We start from the raw sequence: 20,751 nt of genomic DNA, 5'->3' as shown, positions 1-20,751 counted from the left end.
ACATCAAACAGCAAAGAAACACATCTTGTATTTTAGAGCAATTAATGAAGGAAGTCATTTAAAACACAACCAACAATGGTGTTCCTCAAAGGATTAAGCAGAAACCAGGCAGAACAAGAAAAATCAATTATGAAGCTTGAATGTCTTTGACTTCTGCTTCATTTATGGCTGATGAAGAATAAGGAAGCTATTTTTTAAGGCTTCTCTCAGCAAATGCTTTAACTCCTGTGCAATAAAACAGGAAGTTACAGCAATGGGGGTGGTGGGCAGGAGGGCTCTTCATGGGCATCTTAAAGATCCAAGCAAATGACATGTTTAAGCCTCTTTTTTTTTTTTCTTCATGAAACTGTATCTAGTATATCACAAAGGGAAATTACTAAAAATTTCATGGAAACTATTCTTCTACAAGGAGAATGCTGAACTTTAATTTATGTTGTATGTTATATTGATATGTAGGTACCTTCATCAAATGGCATGGCTGAATTTTAATACACTCTGATTATGAATATTACAATGGTGCCATACTAATTTATGTGACAGGGTAGCTGATATTTAAGAATCATTTAGTAATTCACAAAATATATACAAAATATGAAGTCAAGAACCCTTTTCACTGAGTGTCACGGTCCACATTTTTTTGAAAAAGCTGTGAGATTTTTGGAGCATTGCCCAGCATTTCCCCTGGAATGTCATTTATGCAGACTAGCAACTGGCTGAGGGGACCTGGCAGGGGACAACAGACTAAGCAGGAGGGTGCTGTTTACAAGCAGGGTCAACTTCCTTACACTCTTGACTATTCTGTCAAGTATCATTCAAAACAAATGAATGAATGAATGGGTAGATTCACACATGTAGAATGGAGATCTTCATGGGAGTGGGGCTACCCTGGGATCATAGAGATGCTTTTGTCTTTTGTATTCTGTTTTGTTTCTGTACTACCATCAAACGGTGTGGGAAACATAACCAAACATCTCCAGATGGGGCTGGGGGTCCAAAATGGTCATAAAACAACACTAAAATAATAAATTGATTTCACGGTGTTTCTTAACTCAGAAGCAGCTTCTAAGCTAAATGTGTTAAATTCAACATGACAAATTTATAAGTTTATATAGTTGCTATAATAAAGTTTTAATCTGTTGAATTTTCATTAGGTTACAAATGCATTCAATTTCTAAAAGCAAATACGGTAAAAGCTAGGAATAAAGGAGGAACTATTTGAACTATCAATCAGAAAGAATGATAAAAAGCCTTGCTGGGCTCTGTAGGAAATGTAATTAGATAAGCATCTCACTCACTGAATCTCTCATCTCACATGGGAATACAAAGAATACAAAATGTCATGCCAAAGATTAACTACCCACATGCGCCATAGAAAACACTACTCAGACCCCGCCTCTGGGAATCACTAAGTGCCCAACACATACCCCAAGTTCTGAGTATTTTAATGGAATTTAGCAAGCTGTTTCTTTTTTTTTTTTTTTTTTTTTGTTTGTTTGTTTTTCGAGACAGGGTTTCTCTGTGTAGCTTTTGCGCCTTTCCTGGAACTCACTTGGTAGTCCAGGCTGGCCTCGAACTCACAGAGATCCGCCTGGCTCTGCCTCCCGAGTGCTGGGATTAAAGGCGTGCGCCACCACCGCCCGGCACAAGCTGTTTCTTGACCACTGGTAGGGTATTTTAGATAAGTTTTCTTTAATTCTTTTAAATTGTTGCTTTGGGGTTAAAGACATATGTCCGTGGTTAAGAACAGTTGATATTTTTGCAGAGATGCCCAGAACCCACATGGCAATTCACAGTCATCTGTTAACTCCACTTCCAGGGAATCAGATGCTCTCTCACAACCTCTGCAGGCAATAGGCACACATGTGATACATATACATATAGGTATGCAAACACTAATATACATAAAACAAAATAAATCTTGAAGAATTATTGCATTATTTTCCTTATTCTTCTAATAGCATTGCTTAGCAGTAATAAAAGGAAATTATAAAAAAAAAAAAAAAGAGAGAATGAACTTCTGATTCTCCTGTTTCAACATCTCAAGGCCTGGGACAGCAGTATACATTTCCACACCTGTGTTTATATGGCACCAGGATCAGGTCCAGGGCATCATGCATGCTAGGAAGCACTCTGCCAACTGAGCTACATCCTTGGAAAGTTTTGCTTGTTTAAACAGAAAGTTCATATTGGATTCATATATGATATAAATCCAAAGGACCATCCTCTGCAATAGATTCTTTATATTCACAGAAAATATTTATCTTTTAAAAACTATGAATTTACATTTTATTTCCTTTCATAACTGGCTCAAAAGTCAAAATATGGTTTTCTTGTAAAGTTTACTTACTTATACAAAGTTATTTTTATTTCACTAACAATTAAGTAGTAAGGATTATCCGTTTTTGCCATTACATCCAGAGGCCGGCAGTCACAAAGTTTCCTCCAATGCTATGTTGTTTCACTGGTTTGGACCCAGGGCCACCTTAACAATTATCCACAGGCAAGGACTCTAGCAGTCAGCTTTTCATAGTTAAAGCCATGAGTATTGAATTATCAACAAGAGAAGGGCATACAGTAAAATGTGCAGTTCTTCTTTTCTCTCCAAGGAAACCAATGAATCTGATTAGGAAAATAAAATTAAATACACACACAAAAGAAGGCACACGTGGGTGAGAAATGTGGGTGAGAGATAACCTGTTTTCAGACGTGCGTGAATCTCTGGTGATCTTTGCAGACTACAGACAGCAACAATTCCAAGTTACATTGAGAGCTTTTTCATTTAGCAACTTAGCAAAGGCTAAGCACATGGAGACACAGCCTTTAAACACTGTGAAGATGGATCTGACAGATGGAAATAGGGTGCAGGATTAGGAATTTGTAAAAAGATTAACTGCCAAGTAGGCTTCTCCTGACCACCCACCTCCTCTTCTTAGACACACACCAGCAGAATACGTTAAACTGAACAAAAACAGCTTCAGACTTATGGTAAAATTTGGAGCAGAAAATAGGGAGGTGTTGAGAGGAACAAAGAGGAATCTATTGAAAAGTGTGTGAATTGGTCTGTGAGATCATTGGCTCTCATCTTACCCTGATCTGAGGATGACATCTACCATCATCAGCTTCTGAGGAAGTACCAAGAATAGGCCTCCAATACTGATTTTGTAGGATTTCACACAGGAAAGTCCAGGCTTTACCCACACAGTTCCTCATTAGTAACCTTTCTGATTACTATGATCTGTACTGGACAAGAAGCATCTTCAGTAAGGAAGAGGACATGTGGGCTCATGGTTACGAGGTTGCTATCCATCATGACAGGGAAGGCATGATGGCAGAGGAGCTCCAGGCCTTGGCTCTTCACCTCAGAGCACAGAATGCTAGCGTTGCGTTCCTTTCTTTTTATACTCACTTCAGGTCCCCATCCCATGGGATGGCACTATCCATATTCAGGGTGGGTCTTCCCTCCTCAGTGAAACTTCTCTGGAAAGTACCTCCAAGACATGCCCAGAAGTGTGTTTGTTAAGTGACCCCAGATCTAGTCAAATTTACAATGAAGATTAAGCTTCAATGATAGATGAAGAACCAAAGGGTCAACTGGTCTCTCCATTCATAATAACATATTTACAAAAATAAGCAAAGGGCCAAGTATCCCTCTTATTCTCACACTTGAAGAAAGCTTCCATTTGAAATCAGAGGAAAAGAAGGCATGATCAATTATATAAAATATATATTTCATCTATAAATTATACTATCATATAACATATATTATGATATACATGCTCATATATCACTTCATTATATGCATGCCAAAGTGTCAAGTTGACAAGGAGTAGACTTGTGGTTAACACTGATTGTCAACTTGACAGTATCTACAATCACCTTGGAGACAGATCTCTGGCCCCATCTGTAGGGATTATCTAGATTAGTTGAAGTGAGATGAGAAAGACCATCCTAAATGTGCCCACAACGTCATGGACTGAGGACTCAGGCTGAGCATCCACATCTGTCGCTCTCTGCTTCCTGACTATAGTTGGAATGTGACATTATGCCCCTGCTGCCCAGACTTCCTCTTGGGATAGACTGTATGATTGACATAAACCCCCTTTCTCTTAAGTTGCTTCTTGTCAGGGATTTGGCCACAGCACTAAGGATAGTAACAAATACAGATGGCACTGTTGGTTTCCCGATTTGATTACTATACATGGCATACTGGGGCTGGATATGGCTCAGCTGTTAAAGCACTTCCTGCTCTTCCAAAGGACCCTACTTTGCTCTCCAGCATTCACAGCAGGTGGCTCACAACTGCCTCTAACTCTAGTTCCAGGGGATCTGATAACCTCTTCTGGCCTCTATATGCATCTACATATCCATGGCATATCCTCACATAGACACATACACAGAGATTAAAAATAAAAAAGTCTTTAAATTGTATTCACACAAAGATTTAACACAACGTATTCCTTAAAGACGACAAACTTAAAAAATTCTATGGGTACACAAGAAAACAGTACCACATTTAAGGGATCATTGTGGAAGAGGGAGAGGGTAAGGGCCATCAGGGACTTTGTTGTGAGATTGTATCTCCTAGTAACATCAGAAGTTATACTCATAAAGTCTCACCAGCATGACTGTCCAGAGGTGACCTGAAAAAGGACGACACCAAGGGACATGGCAAACTGAATGGAGAAAAGAAACAGAGGTTTCAATACTACATAAAGAACCATAGATAAGTAAAGCTGGAAGAAGAGGTGGTCCTCCCCAGGGAAGAGCACAGCAATTGGTTGTCCATTGCCTACAGTCAGCCCTGAAAATGTACATACAAGTAACACTGTATGGACTTCACAAATTATATTTAGGAATATACATATGTGTGTATACATATATGAATGCAATAACAATTAGTGAAAACACGAGGCCACAAATTTGAAGGAGATCAGGGAGGGAGATGTGGGAAGGCTTGGAGGGAAGAAAGGTAAGGGAGAACTGTTGTAATTAAAATGCAATCTTAAAAACTAATACATATGACACATATTTGGTGATATTATTTGAGCATTTAGAAAACATTTTTCAAATATGTTTCATAACTTTATGTTTTTAAACTTTAAATAATTAACATGTCAATAAAGGCAATGAAACTAAAAAAATAAAATATAATTAGAAAAATCCAGGAAACAAAAGGTTATATAAAAAATAAAGGGAGTATAATGAATACTATCTGACTTATTAATTTTTAGTCATTTTCACACACTCATGCATAAAAATATAAAGAAGATTCTACACAGGGATAATGAGGTAAAAGTGGAGTGGGACAAAATTGGTAAGAGAGAATAAAGTCTTCATCCATCATAATACCCACTTAGTATAATGTCTAAAAAAGTATATCAACAGTGCTTGAAGGAACAAAGCCATAGATTAGCTCTCTAGCAATGTAAATCAGTCAATAGAATAAATTGATATATAATAAGACAAACAGTTATGTAGAACCTATGAGATATATAGTGTTGCCAGAAGGGTTGGAAAGGCCAGTCACTCCTGAGAAATTAGAGAGTAGCCATGTGTGGATCTCTGATCCTGCTGTTGACACTACTGTGGTAGATGTTAGTTAACCAGCTATACTTGAAATTGCTACAGTTTTCTCTCTGGAAACTGAAAATAATAGTTGAAAGCTTTGGTTAACTAAGTTGGAAACAGTGGGAGAAGGAAGTGGACGTGGGCTTCAGGCTTCAGTATGGTTTTTGTTAAACATGGCCTCTTCTTTAAATAGGAAAGCATTGCATGTTCAGAGATGATTTCTATGTGAATATATATATATATATGAACATAAAAGGGGGGATGGGGAAATGGCTCAGTCACACAGTGCTTGTAGGGAATGGATCCCCAGCCCGTGCATAAAAAGCCAGGCATAGGGCATACATCTGTAGCCCCAGAGCTGGGAAGTGGAGACAGGTAGGACCCTGGAACTCACTGGCAAACAAGCCTTGATGAAGTAATAAAGAATGAATGAATGAATGAGTGAACAGGTTGAAGAGTGATATAGGACGATGTCTCAACAATGATCTTTGGCTTTCACACATGTACAAGCATGCCTGGACAGATGAACACATATACCACACACACATCAAAAAAAAAAAAAAAAAGGGTACTAACTTACATGCCATATTCCTTAATTTACATATTTCTAGATTAAAACACAGAACTATATTCTACCCATGCCCCACTCTCCCATGTAAGACTCTCCTGAGAGTCAAAAACTTTAATTCCAAAGATAGAACCTGTATGTTTGTTTCCTGAAAATCAAATACAGCATCTCCATTTCACTGTCGTATTCCACAGCCCTCTTGGATGCTATAACCCTACAGAAACACAAGATATTTAATTTGGTTGACTGATAATCCCTACAGACAATATGAATACTGCTTTCAACATTTATATAATTTTATATTTTGCCCAAATTTCTTTTGATTATCTCTTTCTATTCTCACAATACAGTGAGTCAGTGGAGTGCACCAAGGTATAGTAATGTCATGAAACTTGGTCTCTGTGACTGGCTATTTCAAAATCATTCAGAAATCCATTTGTGGGTAGCCAATTACTTTGCTAATGTTGATTAAAAAGAAATTAGGTGAAATTTAATTTCTTTTAGAAATATTTAGCAGGGAAGTCTACATTAAATGATTCATTCTATATATTATCATTACTACTAAGTGGCCAAATATCTTGACTGAAATACACTCTTTGTTTTACCAACACACACTGATAAACAATGAGATGTAAAAACTATAACCACACATTTTTAATAATAACTGCTTCCCTTGACCATTCCAGAGGCAGCTCTGGGTTTGGTGTGTTGGCAGGCATCCCACAGTTTTACAACCAGACAGGGCTAAAGGCTGTATTGACCAATAAAACTCATAGGCAATGATAAATTTTCTGTAAGAAGTTTTTGTAGCCAGCAGTCAGTCCTTAGGTTTGATTTAAACACTAAAATATAGCAAATCTCTTCTGATTGAAATGAAGGACCAATTTTTGCTGTATTCTAAGTCATATGGCACAGTTAGATCCTCCGTACCTATTATCCTTGCAGAATTATTAACTCTTGAAGGTGTCATTGTATGTTGATGAGTTATAATGTGACACAAATTTAAGAGGCCTCATTAGTTGCAATGAACTCAGAATTGCCCACCAGGAACATGTGGATCTTTGTGGTTGTCCCAGTTCTTCTGTTCCATTGCATCCCACTGTTAGTGGATACTGCAAGTCAGTCAGATCATGCATTATTTGAGCATTGCTTAACAGCTACTAGAGAACTATTAAATTTAACAATGACTGTTTCATATCTTCCTTGCCTTATGACTGTAATAATTAGAAAACATGCAAGCAACACTGACAGAGAGATGACTCTGTTGTAGCTCAGGAATTCCAATTCTCACTCTTACTTAGCACTCCTTTAAAAAATGGATGTATTCACTTCAGCAGAAGTGATAAATGAGTAACGACTAGGAGTTGGGAAAATGTATGTCAGCGTAGATAGCAGTACCATGAAAATGTACAATTCAATGATTCATGTCTTGGCTTTTTTTTTTTTAAAAAAAAGTCTTCCTTGAATGAAATTATATAGTAGAAGCTAATGGAATAAAGCTGTCAGGAGAGCCAGGCTAGGGCACAGGCTCAGGCGTGAGAACCAGAGGCACCCAAAATATCTGACCTAACATGGATCAAAGCAGGATATATTACCAAGTACTTCATTTGTGTTTCAAAGTTACATTAGCAGTAAAAGAAGAGCAATTCCTTACATATCATCTTATGAGATAGTACAGACTGTTGTAAGGAAGGGTGCTGAGAACCCTGTCCTAGACTGCATACTGGCTGTTTACTCACCATGTGACCTTGGTTCTGTCACTCTGTGAGTGTTGTTTATTGTGTTGTATAATAGGGAACTAATTTAAAAGAATAGCAGGGCTTAGATACAGTTTATGGTCAATAAAAGTATCTACTGTTACTATTATTATTATTATTCAAGTTTTCAAATTAAAATAGACCTCACATAGAATAAATTTATGTTCAGGGTGGCAGGTGTAGGAAGGTTCACTTACGGTTCTTTCTCTTAAAACAATGGTAAATAAACCCTAGTCTTAAGAAACTCTTTTTGTATAAACTGCTTTAGTTCAAGACAGAAAGATCAGTAAAGATGATGGCAGAACCCTGGCTGTCGCCAGTATGTATGGCCATTAAGCTTATGTAATATGAAGCAATGCCAAATGGCTTTATGATACTTAATAAATGGGCAATATTCTTTCTAATATATTAAAAATCAATTTTGATGCAGACATTTTCCTATACATTATGACTAGCACAGATTTTTTTCCTCACCACCCAGCTGCTACAATGTTAAATAAATTAATTTTAATCTTAAATCAGAGATGTAATAGAGATGGGGTGATTTAATATGCAATCTCATTATGTTTGACAGGCTTATTTATAAATTATCTGCCCCACATTTTGACAAGCATAGTTAATATGTTAATTAGCTTTAAAAAAGATGATGATAGGAAGCGCTTGACATACCATCATTCTTCGCATACTGTGTTGGGGGGCACTGTAGCTGATACCACAGGCCCCCTCTAAAGCATAATGCCTTTGATGAGATAATCATTTATTAACAACAGATAATTTAGTTACCTGATATTAAAAATTAATCCTGTAAAATAATTCTCAACAATGTTCTGCTTTAGAGATGTGTGCAGCTGCAAACACAGCTCTGAGCATACAGAAAGGAAGACAAGTTTATTTAAAATACCAGCTCTGCAGAAAGAGCAGCAGTCTCTAGCAAGTGAAGAGCTACACAGATACACTGCCTCTATATCCATGCTTCTCTTCCTGTGCTCTTCAGAACCCCCCTAAGTCTCTCTGGCTTAGAAACTTAGCAATGCTTTTCCATGCTTTGACTTTCAAGGAGCTATAACATCCAAGCATTAATAGACGTTTTACAAGAGTCAATGTTCAATTTAATCTTCATTTACAAAGGGAAACAAAGGTATCAAAACGACCTCGGTGAGTTCTTAAGTTGCACTTTGCATTCACACATCGCCATGGTGCTGGCGACCTCCAGGAGAAGCTCCTAACAGTGCCAGCTCTGATTTTCATCACACACTGACAGTGTTATTGCATATGTGTCTTCATTAATATGTTTAGTGCCTGTGGCTACTGAACACTGTGTAGGGATCATCAGTTTTTAGTTACTCCAGCCCCAGGACAGTAAATGAACTGTAAAAATAGCCCGAAACTCCTGCCACCTGCCTCCCTGCTGCTGTCTCTGGGTTAATATTTGTATTTCTTTTTGGTGCAGCTGAGCCATGACTCAATTACAATCCCATTTCCAGGTGTCTGCATATCCTGCATCGATGCCATTGATTATGCAAAAATCAGTGCCCTGTGAACGTCCCTCTCGTGGGAAAGACACATACATTTTTACCTGATTGCAAAATAGCAAAACAGCTTTTAGAAAATTGCTTGGAATGAAATCAGATTCAGAATGACAGGCATAGCATAGACATAACATAGATTTTAGGGCTTGGAAGTAAACTGAAAATAAGCACAGGAAGAGCAAACCTAACACATTTGCTATTTGTGTCTGGCAATGAATACTGTCGGCATGGAGACAAAAGGGCATTTGGGGTCCACTGTTTTCTATCAGATTTCCCCTTCCTCTTAGGTAACAGGCTTCTTCAGACACTAGTATTATGTCTCTGTTCAAAGCAAATTAGCAGCAAGTGACCAAACCATCTCTCACACACATGGGGTGGTACTGTGAGATGTCTTTCTGTATGCTGTGAATATGTGTGGCTCCATTGGATAATAAAATAAAGCTGCTTTGGCCTATGACAAGAAAGCTTATAGCCAGGTGGAAACTTCAAGCAGAGATACAGAGAGAAGAAGGGTGGAGTCGGGAGAGATGCCAGCCACCACTGAAGGAGCAACAAGATGCCAGCAGACTGGTAATGCCATGGCCACGTGACAACATATAGATTAATAGGAACAGGTTAATTTAAGATGAGAGAACTAACTAGCAAGAAGCTGAAGCCATATGCCATGCAGTGATTACTTTATAAGTGGCTGCGGGACCAAGGGTGGGAGAGATTTGTCTGGACCTTGGGCCAGGCAGGACTGGAGAAACTTCCCTCTACAGGGTAGGGTGAAGTAGGGCAGATGAGTAAACAGTGTATGCCAGAAACAAACATATTACAAAGTCAGAGTCCATCCTGTACTTGGTACTATAAAGAAAGTTTTCCTGCTGGGCGGTGGTGGCGCACGCCTTTAATCCCAGCACTTGGGAGGCAGAGCCAGGCGGATCTGTGTGAGTTCGAGGCCAGCCTGGGCTACCAAGTGAGTTCCAGGAAAAGGCGCAAAGCTACACAGAGAAACCCTGTCTCGAAAAACCAAAAAAAAAAAAAAAAAAAAGAGCATTTTCCTCTACCCTAACCTGAGTGTGCACACATGTGTATAGATGTACGTGTGTACTGATGTGTGTGTGTGAGTATGCATGCATATGGAGGCCAGAGGTCAACTTTTGAGTGTTGTTTCTCTGGAAGCTCCCTACCTTTGCAGGAGGAGGGCAGTTCTCTCACTGGCTTGAAGTTCTCCAAGTAAATAAGGCTGACTGGACAGTGCGACCCAGGGATCTGCCTGTCCAGCATTTTCACAATTGTACATTGGTTTGGGGAACTGAATTCAGGCCATGCAACTAAGCAATAAGCACAATCTATTAAACATCATTATGTTTGTGTGCTGTACATATGAGTGAGTGTGTGTATGTAAGAGTGTTGGTACATATATGTGTATCAAGGTCAATGGTGTCTTTGCTGTTCTCCGCCTGAGTTTGGAAATCACTGATTTGGCTGAGTTAAGCCACAGTATTCTGCCTGCCTCCTCATCCTCCTGATGTGTTACATGCATGTACTACTGTGCTAAACTTAGGTCATCACACCTGCAAGCATTTCATACCTGGGCCATGTCCCTAGCACCTTAGAAACATTTTTTTGTTTTTTGCCAACATTTTTGAGGCACAGGAAGAAGAGCTTCTTGTGGTGAGGAGGGTACAGTCTTGACTAAACTGCCAAACAACTGAGACAAAAATGGCTCCACACCACAAATATTTCAAAACACATTTTATTAGTAGAGACCTTAGCTGAACTCACTGAAAGACAACCAAGAATTTCCATATGCAAAATTAATAGAAAAAGATGGTGATATAATTATTATTTGCATAGGCAACTCTCAACTAACAGCAGAAAGTAGCAAGTGATTAAGAAGGCAACTAACTGGTACCCTAGTGTGTGCACTGGCCTCTATCTCTAACTTTCCCTCATTACAAATAAGGATCTAAGCATCTATGATGCCCAAAGATAGGCCTATCCTTAGGGAAAAATATTAACTATGGAAAGAGTAAATAGCCATTAAAAAGCCAAGGCCAAGAAGTGTGATGAAGAGATGGATTAACTCAGCCACTCAGCAATAGATAGTGATATTTATTCTTGGGATTTTAGAAAATCTTTAAAATGTTATTAGATTTATATTAAGGCGTACAAATTTATGATAACCAGTCTTTGGGTGTTTGATGGCCTAGATTTTTAGAGTTTTATTGAAAGCTATGTATCTCCATCCTACAATGATAGCTACATGTACATGACATGCTGCAGGTGATGTCAGTGCTACACAGAACACCAAATCCTATAGCAAGGGGTATCTGAAACACACATTAATAAAGTCCCTAATTTTTAAGAGCCAAGATTTCTGAGGGGGTAGAACCAAGAAGTAACTACACAGGAGGAAGATAAATGATACATACTGAAGTTTTACTGAAGCCATAAACATTATATGATCATGTAGCTAAATTCTAAATACAGGGGCATAATCATTCAAGAATGATGGCCCTTTTATAAAACAGCCACAAACCACAAGAATTATTTTACTTCAAACCCAATCGTGAATCCAGAAAAGGAAAAGCCATGCTCAATGGCCATGTGTGACTCTCTCCAGAGTGTTAAGAATGAGATTCACTCCCTTTGATGATTATGACATTTAAATCTCACATAATTGGGAATGCAGAGTAGTTTGTCAGTATTAACAAGTATGCAACAAATATTACAAATTTTTCTAATACACTAAAAATATTTTAACAGCTGGTGAACTACTGTACAAAATGATACTCTCCTGAAATGATTCCATATTTTTAAAAACTCAAGGCATTTCATTTTGGACAACTGTTATCAATAACTTTCAATCAAACCAATTACCAGAGCTATGTATTAAGTATATACTCATTACATGTTACTTCTTAATCTACTGCTCTTTGGAGAGACACACTTCCTTGTTATAAAATAAAACAATAAATTACGACCTTACACAGAAAATTACAGTACTGACGAAAAAACAAAACAAAACAAAAAACCCTTGACCTTGTTCATCAAGAATGCTTAGAAGGTTCCATCTGGAGCAGACTCTGATAAGGTACCACTCCCAACCAGGTTTTAAGAGGTTTTGTACTGCCACACACAGGCAACACTCCTGCACAACTGATCTCCCTCCAAACTGTTAGACGTTTGTCTAGGTTTGGCCCAGACCAAGCATGGCACACAGATTAGCTGAAGTGTTTATTTCTCACCACATGTCAAGGCAGGTGGAATACTCTGTAGAGCCCAGGAGAACATCCGGAGGTCTGTACCACAAGGTAACCACTTCATTGGAGTACGTGTGACTAGGGACGGATTTTGCTCTTGCAAGACCTGTAGGTTATGGGAAACATAAAGAGGTTAAATGGGCATGAAAAGAACACATGCTTTAAATTCAAATGTTCCATTTTAAAAGGCTAAACAGCACTAATGTAATTCAGATTCATGAATACAATGTCAAAGGTTGACACAAAGTTTGAGGAGAACATATGTAGTCTCTATGTTTTTAAACATGTTAGAAATGATAAAATAATGCATATTGAAAATAAAGCATTTGTGCTATAGATCTGAAAAAATATTGCTAAACAAAATCAGAACTACCTTAGAATCTCCTGGCTACTTCATCTGTTTAGCAGAAGTTAGTTCTGAGAGTTCCAAATTTATAAGTTGTATCAGTAAGGGTTCTTTAGGCAAATAACTTCCAGAAAAGATATATTAAGAAAGCTACCGTCTCCCAGCTCTACAAATGATCAGTGCTACCAATGTTTACACATCTATTGAATCTATAAGAAGAAATTGCAATACTTTTCTCAATAAGTTGCAAAAAAAAATTCTTATGGTGAGTGTTTCTCAAAGACTCATAAGTGGACACACACTGGGGAGGTTTATCTGAAAACTTGTGAGCTACATAATTATAAAGCAATAAGCAAACTGGAACAGATAGATGATGAAAGCTGACATCAACTGCAATGGGGAAAAAGTGGCAAAATTACTTTAATTGAAAATATGCAATTTGACCTAGAAATCAAAAATATTCACACACAGACAGCAAAACAAAACATGTATTCACATATGTCCTCCATAGTTTACCTCTGGTATGTGTGATTATCCATTTTTTAAAAGATTTATTTTACTTTTACTTATGTGTATGGTGGTATATGCACAAGAGTATGGCAGCCCAGAGGCCAGAAGAGGGGGTCAAATCTGGAGCATGAGTTACATGTGAGCTGCCTGGTGTGGACACTGGAAGGCAGCCATGGTCCTCTGTGGTACTGTATGTTAGCATATGCTCTTACTGGCTGATTCATCCATCAAGCCCTGCCCCTTTCATAATGTAGTAAGTTTTTCTGAGTGTTTTCCCCCAGTTTGTATGTGATGACTAATTCTTTTTTGAAAACAGTTTAATTGCATTTACATTGGATTGTAAGGATTGAACATACCCACCCCAAACATGTTAAGGAAGCATACTGTTAAGAAGCTATGTCCCCAGTCTAATTCCTTTTTTAAAAGATTTATTTTTATTTTTAATTGTGTGTGTGTGTGCACATACATATATACGTACATGCATGTGCTATGTTGACATGCATGTGAGTGCCTGTGGAGGCCAGAAGAGGGCATTGAAATCCCTGGGGTGGAGTTACAGGTAGTTGTGATCTGCCTGATTTGGGTGCTAAGAACTGAACTCAGTTCTTCTGCAGGAGCAGTAAGCATTCTAAACCACTGAGTCATCTCCCCTGACCCTTCTACTTCTTTTAAAAGTCATACATCTCACAATGTTGCTTTGAAAGTAAAACAAGTCATATAAGACCATCTGGCTATGTCATTAATGATTAATGCAATATTTTAGATCTGAAATGGACCCTCATGGCCCATTTGTTAGAGACCCTTTCAGTGGCCCACAGTGGTACTGGAAGTTGATGGAACTTTCCAGAAGATGAGGCCTGGTGGAAGGAAGTTGGTTCACTGGGTCATGCTCTTGAAGGAGATGTCAGGGTGACAGTCTTTCTCTCCTTGCTCCCTGACAGCTACAAGGTGAGCAGCTTTGTTCCAACATGGTCTTTTTTCTATGCTATTCTGTCTCACCATACATCCAAAACCAACAATACCAGCCCATTGTTGACTAAAACTGCTGGGACCACGAGCAAAAAGAAACCATTCCTTCACCAATACCTCTGGCACTTTTTCACAGTTATGAAACAAATCAACACCACAAGTATGAAGGATTGCTTATCAGTATTACACTTGATATAATATAATGCAAAGTTTTGCTGTGGAGCTACTTTTAAGCATGTTCATTTCAATGATATATTAAAATTATTAGAGATGTTTAGGAACATCACTTCTTCCTGTTTTTTTAGCCATAGCTGTTAATCTTCTGGGTTATATGTAAATTTTATAATTAATAGGGTAGCTGATAAGACAAAAAGTTGATAATTAATTCAATTATCATTATAGTCATTTTTCTACAGTGTAGTTTTTAAAATAAAGTGATGACATACAGAATTCATTAAAGCTCACATATATCCCATACAAAAATGTATAGACGTAAAAAATATACAAAAATACTCGTTACTACACCTAATGTTCTACATACAAATAGAACTGTGTTCAACCACGTATTCCATGTAGCATGTTCTTTACTCGGCAAGGTTTAATCCTCTCTCAGTTCTGACAAAACTGTATTATTAATCTGACAATAAGTCAGGGAAAGTGTCTGCAGGAATTGGCAATCTCATCAAAGGTCTGCTCCCCACACGACTACATTTCCATATAGAAACCAAAGAGCCAAGGACAGGTCCGGAAATAGGTTCTGACTCATCCCATATGTGGCTGTCAAGTCAAATGGGATGCCAGAGCATACAAGCTGGATCCTCCAGCTTTTCCGGAGGCCTTATTGTCAGACAGCTGAAACTGAGATAGGAAAATGGAAAAACGTGAGATTTCTTTGACAGTTCAGACAATCAGGCTAGTTATTAAATAGAAAGTGATAGTCTAAGTTGAAAAAAAAAAGAAATTTTAGAATGCCCTAAATAAGATTACATGTGAAATCAACTACTACATGTGATTGCAGACCAAATGTGAGTTGTTAAGTTGGTTAAGTATTTGTGGGAAATACAAATATAAGTTCCTAGTCTACACTATTTTCTTGGGTCTCACATACTTAGGTCAAAGAGCCACAACTTCATTCAGCTGGGCTACAGTACTTCCCAAAAGAGCAATGACGATGAGCTTTCCAAGTTTTTTTTAAAAAAGAGTTATTATTTAAGAGGGTTTGCACATAGATATGTCATATAGAAAATAAGGATCTTTAATTTCAGAATATAGTTTTCTCCATCTCTTGAGGGGATACAGTCAGTTAAAAGCTGTTAGTTTTGAAGGTGTACCATATATCAATGAACAAAAGGTGTTCACTCTAAGGATATTTATATTCATTTAATAAGAAAAGTAAACCCTATTTTTTTCCAGAAAAGACCAAATTACTTAAACAATGGCTTTTTTAAAAGAATACCTTGAAATATGATTTTCTAGTGCCATTTCCCAATCTTTTTGGTAAAGACACATTATGTTTTTGTAAAGTTCACAAATCAAAACCTGCTTACTCATGCAAAATTTATTAAACTGCATCTTCCAGCTGAAGGGAAACTCTAGGACAGGATTAATTAGCACAGCATGTGTGAAAGCTTTCTCTCTCTCTGTTCCTGTCAGTTGCTATGGTTACACTACAGGAAGAGAGCTACACTACCTTTTAAAAAACATGAAGTTCATGGGCGATTATCAAAACTTCTGATATTAATGTTCAGTCTGAATTGAAAGTGAAAAAGAAAAGTGAGACGCACACCAGATGAGGGCAGCTTGTCTGCATGGTGCAGCATGGCTAAGCTGATGCACCTAGAGGGTGCAGGTGCCCGTGGGCTCCTAGAAGGGCTTCCCTAACAAATGGATGTACACAGCTTTAGTGTTGCCACTTCTGATGAGGGCAGACCTGGGAGGAGAGGTCCTGCTATTAACAATTACTGCTGACAGACAGTTCAGAGTTGGGGCTACCACTATTCCTGGATAGAATCTTAGATTTCCAGAAGCAAAGAAGTTTTGTAGATTACAATTTTCCAATGAAAGAATTCCTTTCCCCATGTCTATAACATAAGTAACTCGTAGATAATATCTGCTGCCACCTTGAGTTTGGTCCCATCCTCCAGCATGGACAAAGACAAAATCCCAGGACTATATTCTCAACATTTGTCAAGACAGGTGAGACTTTCAACACCAAACAATGGACATTCTCCAGCTCTTACTTTGATTGTTCTCCCTAGTGAGTTACACCCTGCTGATCACTTTCCTTATTTTAAATTTCTTCCTTCACTCCTCGCCTACAGAATAGCTTACCAGGAATGACATGACATGCCTCTGTGACCTTATCATATTTGTCTCATACTGGTTTTGTATGGGCTATACATTTAAATCGGTAGCGTCTAATTTGGAAATTCATGCATCAAACACTGGGTGTGTAATGCAATGCATAGAGGCAAAGCTTTCAGGAAGAGTTTGGCTCATGAGAGCTTTGACCTGATAATGGATTGATTCAAGGACACCACTGTGGGAGGTCACAGAGGCTTCCTAGTGAGAAATTACTCAGGGTCTGAGAATTTGAGCTTGCTTTTACCCAGCAGGGCTGCATAACGGGATGATTTGACCATGGGCGTGTTTACTAGGTGTTTGAAAGGGTCTACACTTGGCTGTATGGTGTGCTTTGATCTTGCCAGGGGGAGGTCTTTTGCCCTGCCCCTTGGCATTGTTAAAAAAACAAACAAACCCTTTTGAATAAACAAAGTGGCTGTTGGGTATTGATCCAGACCCTCCCAAAGTTATCCTGTGTTTCTGTCTTTCTTCTTGTCAGCTAGGTCTCTCTTTCTATCTATTATTTCTTAATTCCTTTCTCTCCACCTAAGAACCCTTCGAAATGTGGGAGCAGGCTCCCACACACCTCTGGTCAGGTGGCCCGGGTTGTATAAGAAAAGTAGGTTGAGCAAGTCATGGGGACCAAGTCAGTAAGCAGTCTTCCTCCATGGTCTCTGCTTTGGGTCCTGCCTCCAGGTCCCTGCCCTGCTTGGCTTCTTGCCTGGTCTTCCTTCAGTGATGGATTGTTATCTGACACTGTACAATAAAATAAACCCTTTCCTTCTGAAGTTGCTTTGGTCATGATATTTTACCAAGCTACAGAAAGCAAACTAGGACAATTTCCAAAGAAAAAGAAAATGCTCATGGCATTGAGTTTTATATATAGGACTTTTAAATTTTTACTCTTGTATAGAAAATAAAAATACATGCTTCTCTGAGAGATGTTAATTGAAATGAAATTAATAGATGTGGTGAGGCCACTTAGAATGATTGGGCTAAATACTGTTTGACAAACTCCTTGTTGTGGGTTAGCCTGTGTATTAAATGAAGCTTCAGTGGACATGCCACAGCAAATCGCCTGATGTTGGTTCCAGAATCACCCAGGTAGTTACATCTGCGCAAGCTCCTAGGGCTCTCTAGCCTTTTTTTGTTTTTGTTTTTTGTTTTGTTTGTCTGTTTGTTTTTTTGGCTTGTTTTTTGTTTTTTAAATGAGGGGTAGGAAGTCTAGGGTCCATAAACTGGACTAATAGATGGGCACCTGACATTCTAAATAAATTCTTTTGGAAAGCAGCTAGATCCAGTTATTTACATGTGAGAATGGCTGCATTTGTACTAAACAGCTAAGTAGAGTCGCTGGCAGATGCTCTGTGACCCAGAAAACAACTTTGCTTAGAATCTGACATACTGAGTAAGAAAGGTCTCCTGATACTTGGGACAGACTAATTTTAGTGCTCATCAAGTAATCAATTTCAGTAATCCTACAGATGTAATCCTAAAAAATCTTCATTAGATGTATAAAAATCATATACACCCCAGTTCCTCCAAAGCTTTCACCTAAGCAGTTCTGCATCACTGATCCTGTCCCATCTGCATGAGCAGAGGGTGTAGAAGCATTTTCAATGGGGCATGAGTTAATATGCTACCATTTCACAGCTCACTGGCTTATGTTTCTAGTTTCTGCTTCTCAGTTCATGAAACTCGATGTATTATTCTAATTCCAGATGACAGCACCACACAGCAAATGAATGCCTTGACCTGAGCAGATTGGCAATTCTGATGGATTGCCATGTCCACACTGGCTTGATACCAACTTTTATTATTGTCAGTTTTTTTTAAGTTAAGATTTTAGACTGGACATGAACTTGCTATGTAGCTGAGGCTGAACTTTAATTTCTGGTCTATGGCCTCCATCTCCTGAGAGCTGGAGCTACACATGGAATTGGCTTATTGGATATTGTGGATCAAACCCAGGGCCTCATGAACTAAATAGTACCCTACCATCTGATTTGATCTACACTCATTACCATTTTTAAATTAAATGTAAAAAACACAAAGCTTGTCTTAAAAATCTAAGTTTTAAATTAAGACATAGTGTGGTTGATATATTGTGCACCCCTATAAACTTATCTGGGGGTCAGAGAACAGAACAGGCACTATATTAAACATAGGTTTAGGCAGTGGTATCACAAGCCTTTAATCCTAGCATTCAGGAGGCAGAGATCCATCTGGATCTCTGAGTTCAAAGTCACACTGGAAATAGCCAGGCATGATGACACATGCCTTTAATCCCAAGAGGTGATGGCAGGAAACAGAAAGGTATATAAGGTATATGTTAGGCTTTTAGCAGCAGTTCATCTGAGATCCATTTGTGTGAGGACTCAGAGACTTTCAGTCTGAGGAAACAAGATCAGCTGAGGAATTGGCAAGGTAAGGTTGGATGTGGCTTGTTCTGTTTCTCTGATCTTTCAGCGTTCACCCCAACACCTAGCTCCAGGTTTGTTTTTATTAATAAGACCTTTTATGATTCGTGTTACAACATAGTACTCACAACTTTTGAGGCATTAGTTTATAAAGAGTATTAACTGCCGGGCGGTGGTGGCGCACGCCTTTAATCCCAGCACTCGGGAGGCAGAGGCAGGCGGATCTCTGTGAGTTCGAGGCCAGCCTGGGCTACCAAATGAGTCCCAGGAAAGGCGCAAAGCTACACAGAGAAACCCTGTCTCGAAAAACCAAAAAAAAAAAAAAAAAAAAAAGAGTATTAACTAATAATATTACCTAAAACATCATTGAGTATGCATTTGAGTATATTGAAGAAAGGATATTTATTAATAAGAAGGAGATGGCTCACCTGGTAAGAGCACTTGCTTACAGGACTGATGACCTGAGTTTGATTCCCAGAAATCACATGGTGAAAAAACAACTCTGGCACATGCAGTACTCTAGTGTGCATGCACATACACACATTCTCTCTCTCTCTCTCTCTCTCTCTCTCTCTCTCTCTCTCTCTCTCTCTCTCTCACACACACACACACACACACACACACACACATACATACATGTTTTAAAAGATATTTATTGAAATAATTACAGTTATAAGGTAAAAAAGTGGGAATACAGATCAGAAAGGAAGAAGTCAAAGCATCTTCATTTGAATATGATATGGTAATATACAAAAGTGACCCTAAAAAGTTCACCAGAAAATTCTACAACTGATAAACACTTTCAGCAAAGTATCTGGTTACAAAATTAATTCACAAAAATCAGAAGCCTCCTATATACAAACTGAGAAAAAAAATTAAGGAAACTACACCACCTTTCACAATAGCCCCAAATATAATAGAATAGTTGGGGGTAGCTCTAGCCAAGCAAGTGAAAGATTTGTAAATAAAAACTTTAAGTCTTTGGAGAAATAAATTGAAAAATATATCAGAAGGTGGAATGATGTCTAATGCTCATGGGATTTAACATAGTTAAAAAAAAACCACCATCCTACCAAAATCAATATATAGATTCAATGCAATCACCATCAACATTCCAACACAATTCTTTACAGAACTTGAAAAGACAATTCTCAGCTTCATATGGGGGAAAAAAACCCAAAACCCAGGATAGCTAAACAATCCTGAACAATAAAAACCTATGGAGGTTACACCATTCCCAATTTCAAGTTGAACTAGGAAACTAAGTAATAAAAATAACATGGTGTTGGCATAAAAGCAAACACATTGATCAAGGTAATTGAAGTCCCAGACATAAATCCACACATCTATGGACACATGATTTCTGATAAAGAAGCCAGAAATACACACTGGAAAAAAGAAATCTCCAGCTAATGGTGCTGGCCAAACTGGATGTCTGCTTGTAGAAGAATCCAAATAGATTCATACTTATCCTCCTGTATAAAACTCAG

The 20,751-nt window shown here is 38.3% G+C and overlaps 1 protein-coding gene across 3 annotated transcripts in view; it reads right to left on the bottom strand.

Moving 5' to 3' along the window:
* Cdk14 (cyclin dependent kinase 14) overlaps positions 1-20,751 on the bottom strand; it is a 573,205-nt gene that overhangs the window by 219,128 nt on the left and 333,326 nt on the right. For all 3 annotated transcript variants that reach the window (XM_059257306.1, XM_059257307.1, XM_059257308.1), the window contains one exon: positions 12,659-12,779. In XM_059257306.1, the coding sequence (XP_059113289.1) occupies positions 12,659-12,779 (121 nt within the window). The remainder of the gene's footprint in view (positions 1-12,658; positions 12,780-20,751) is intronic.

This window comes from Peromyscus eremicus, chromosome 3, assembly GCF_949786415.1.
Source record: "Peromyscus eremicus chromosome 3, PerEre_H2_v1, whole genome shotgun sequence".
Classification (NCBI taxonomy): Eukaryota; Metazoa; Chordata; class Mammalia; order Rodentia; family Cricetidae; genus Peromyscus; species Peromyscus eremicus.
This window is presented reverse-complemented; position numbering and strand designations above follow the sequence as displayed.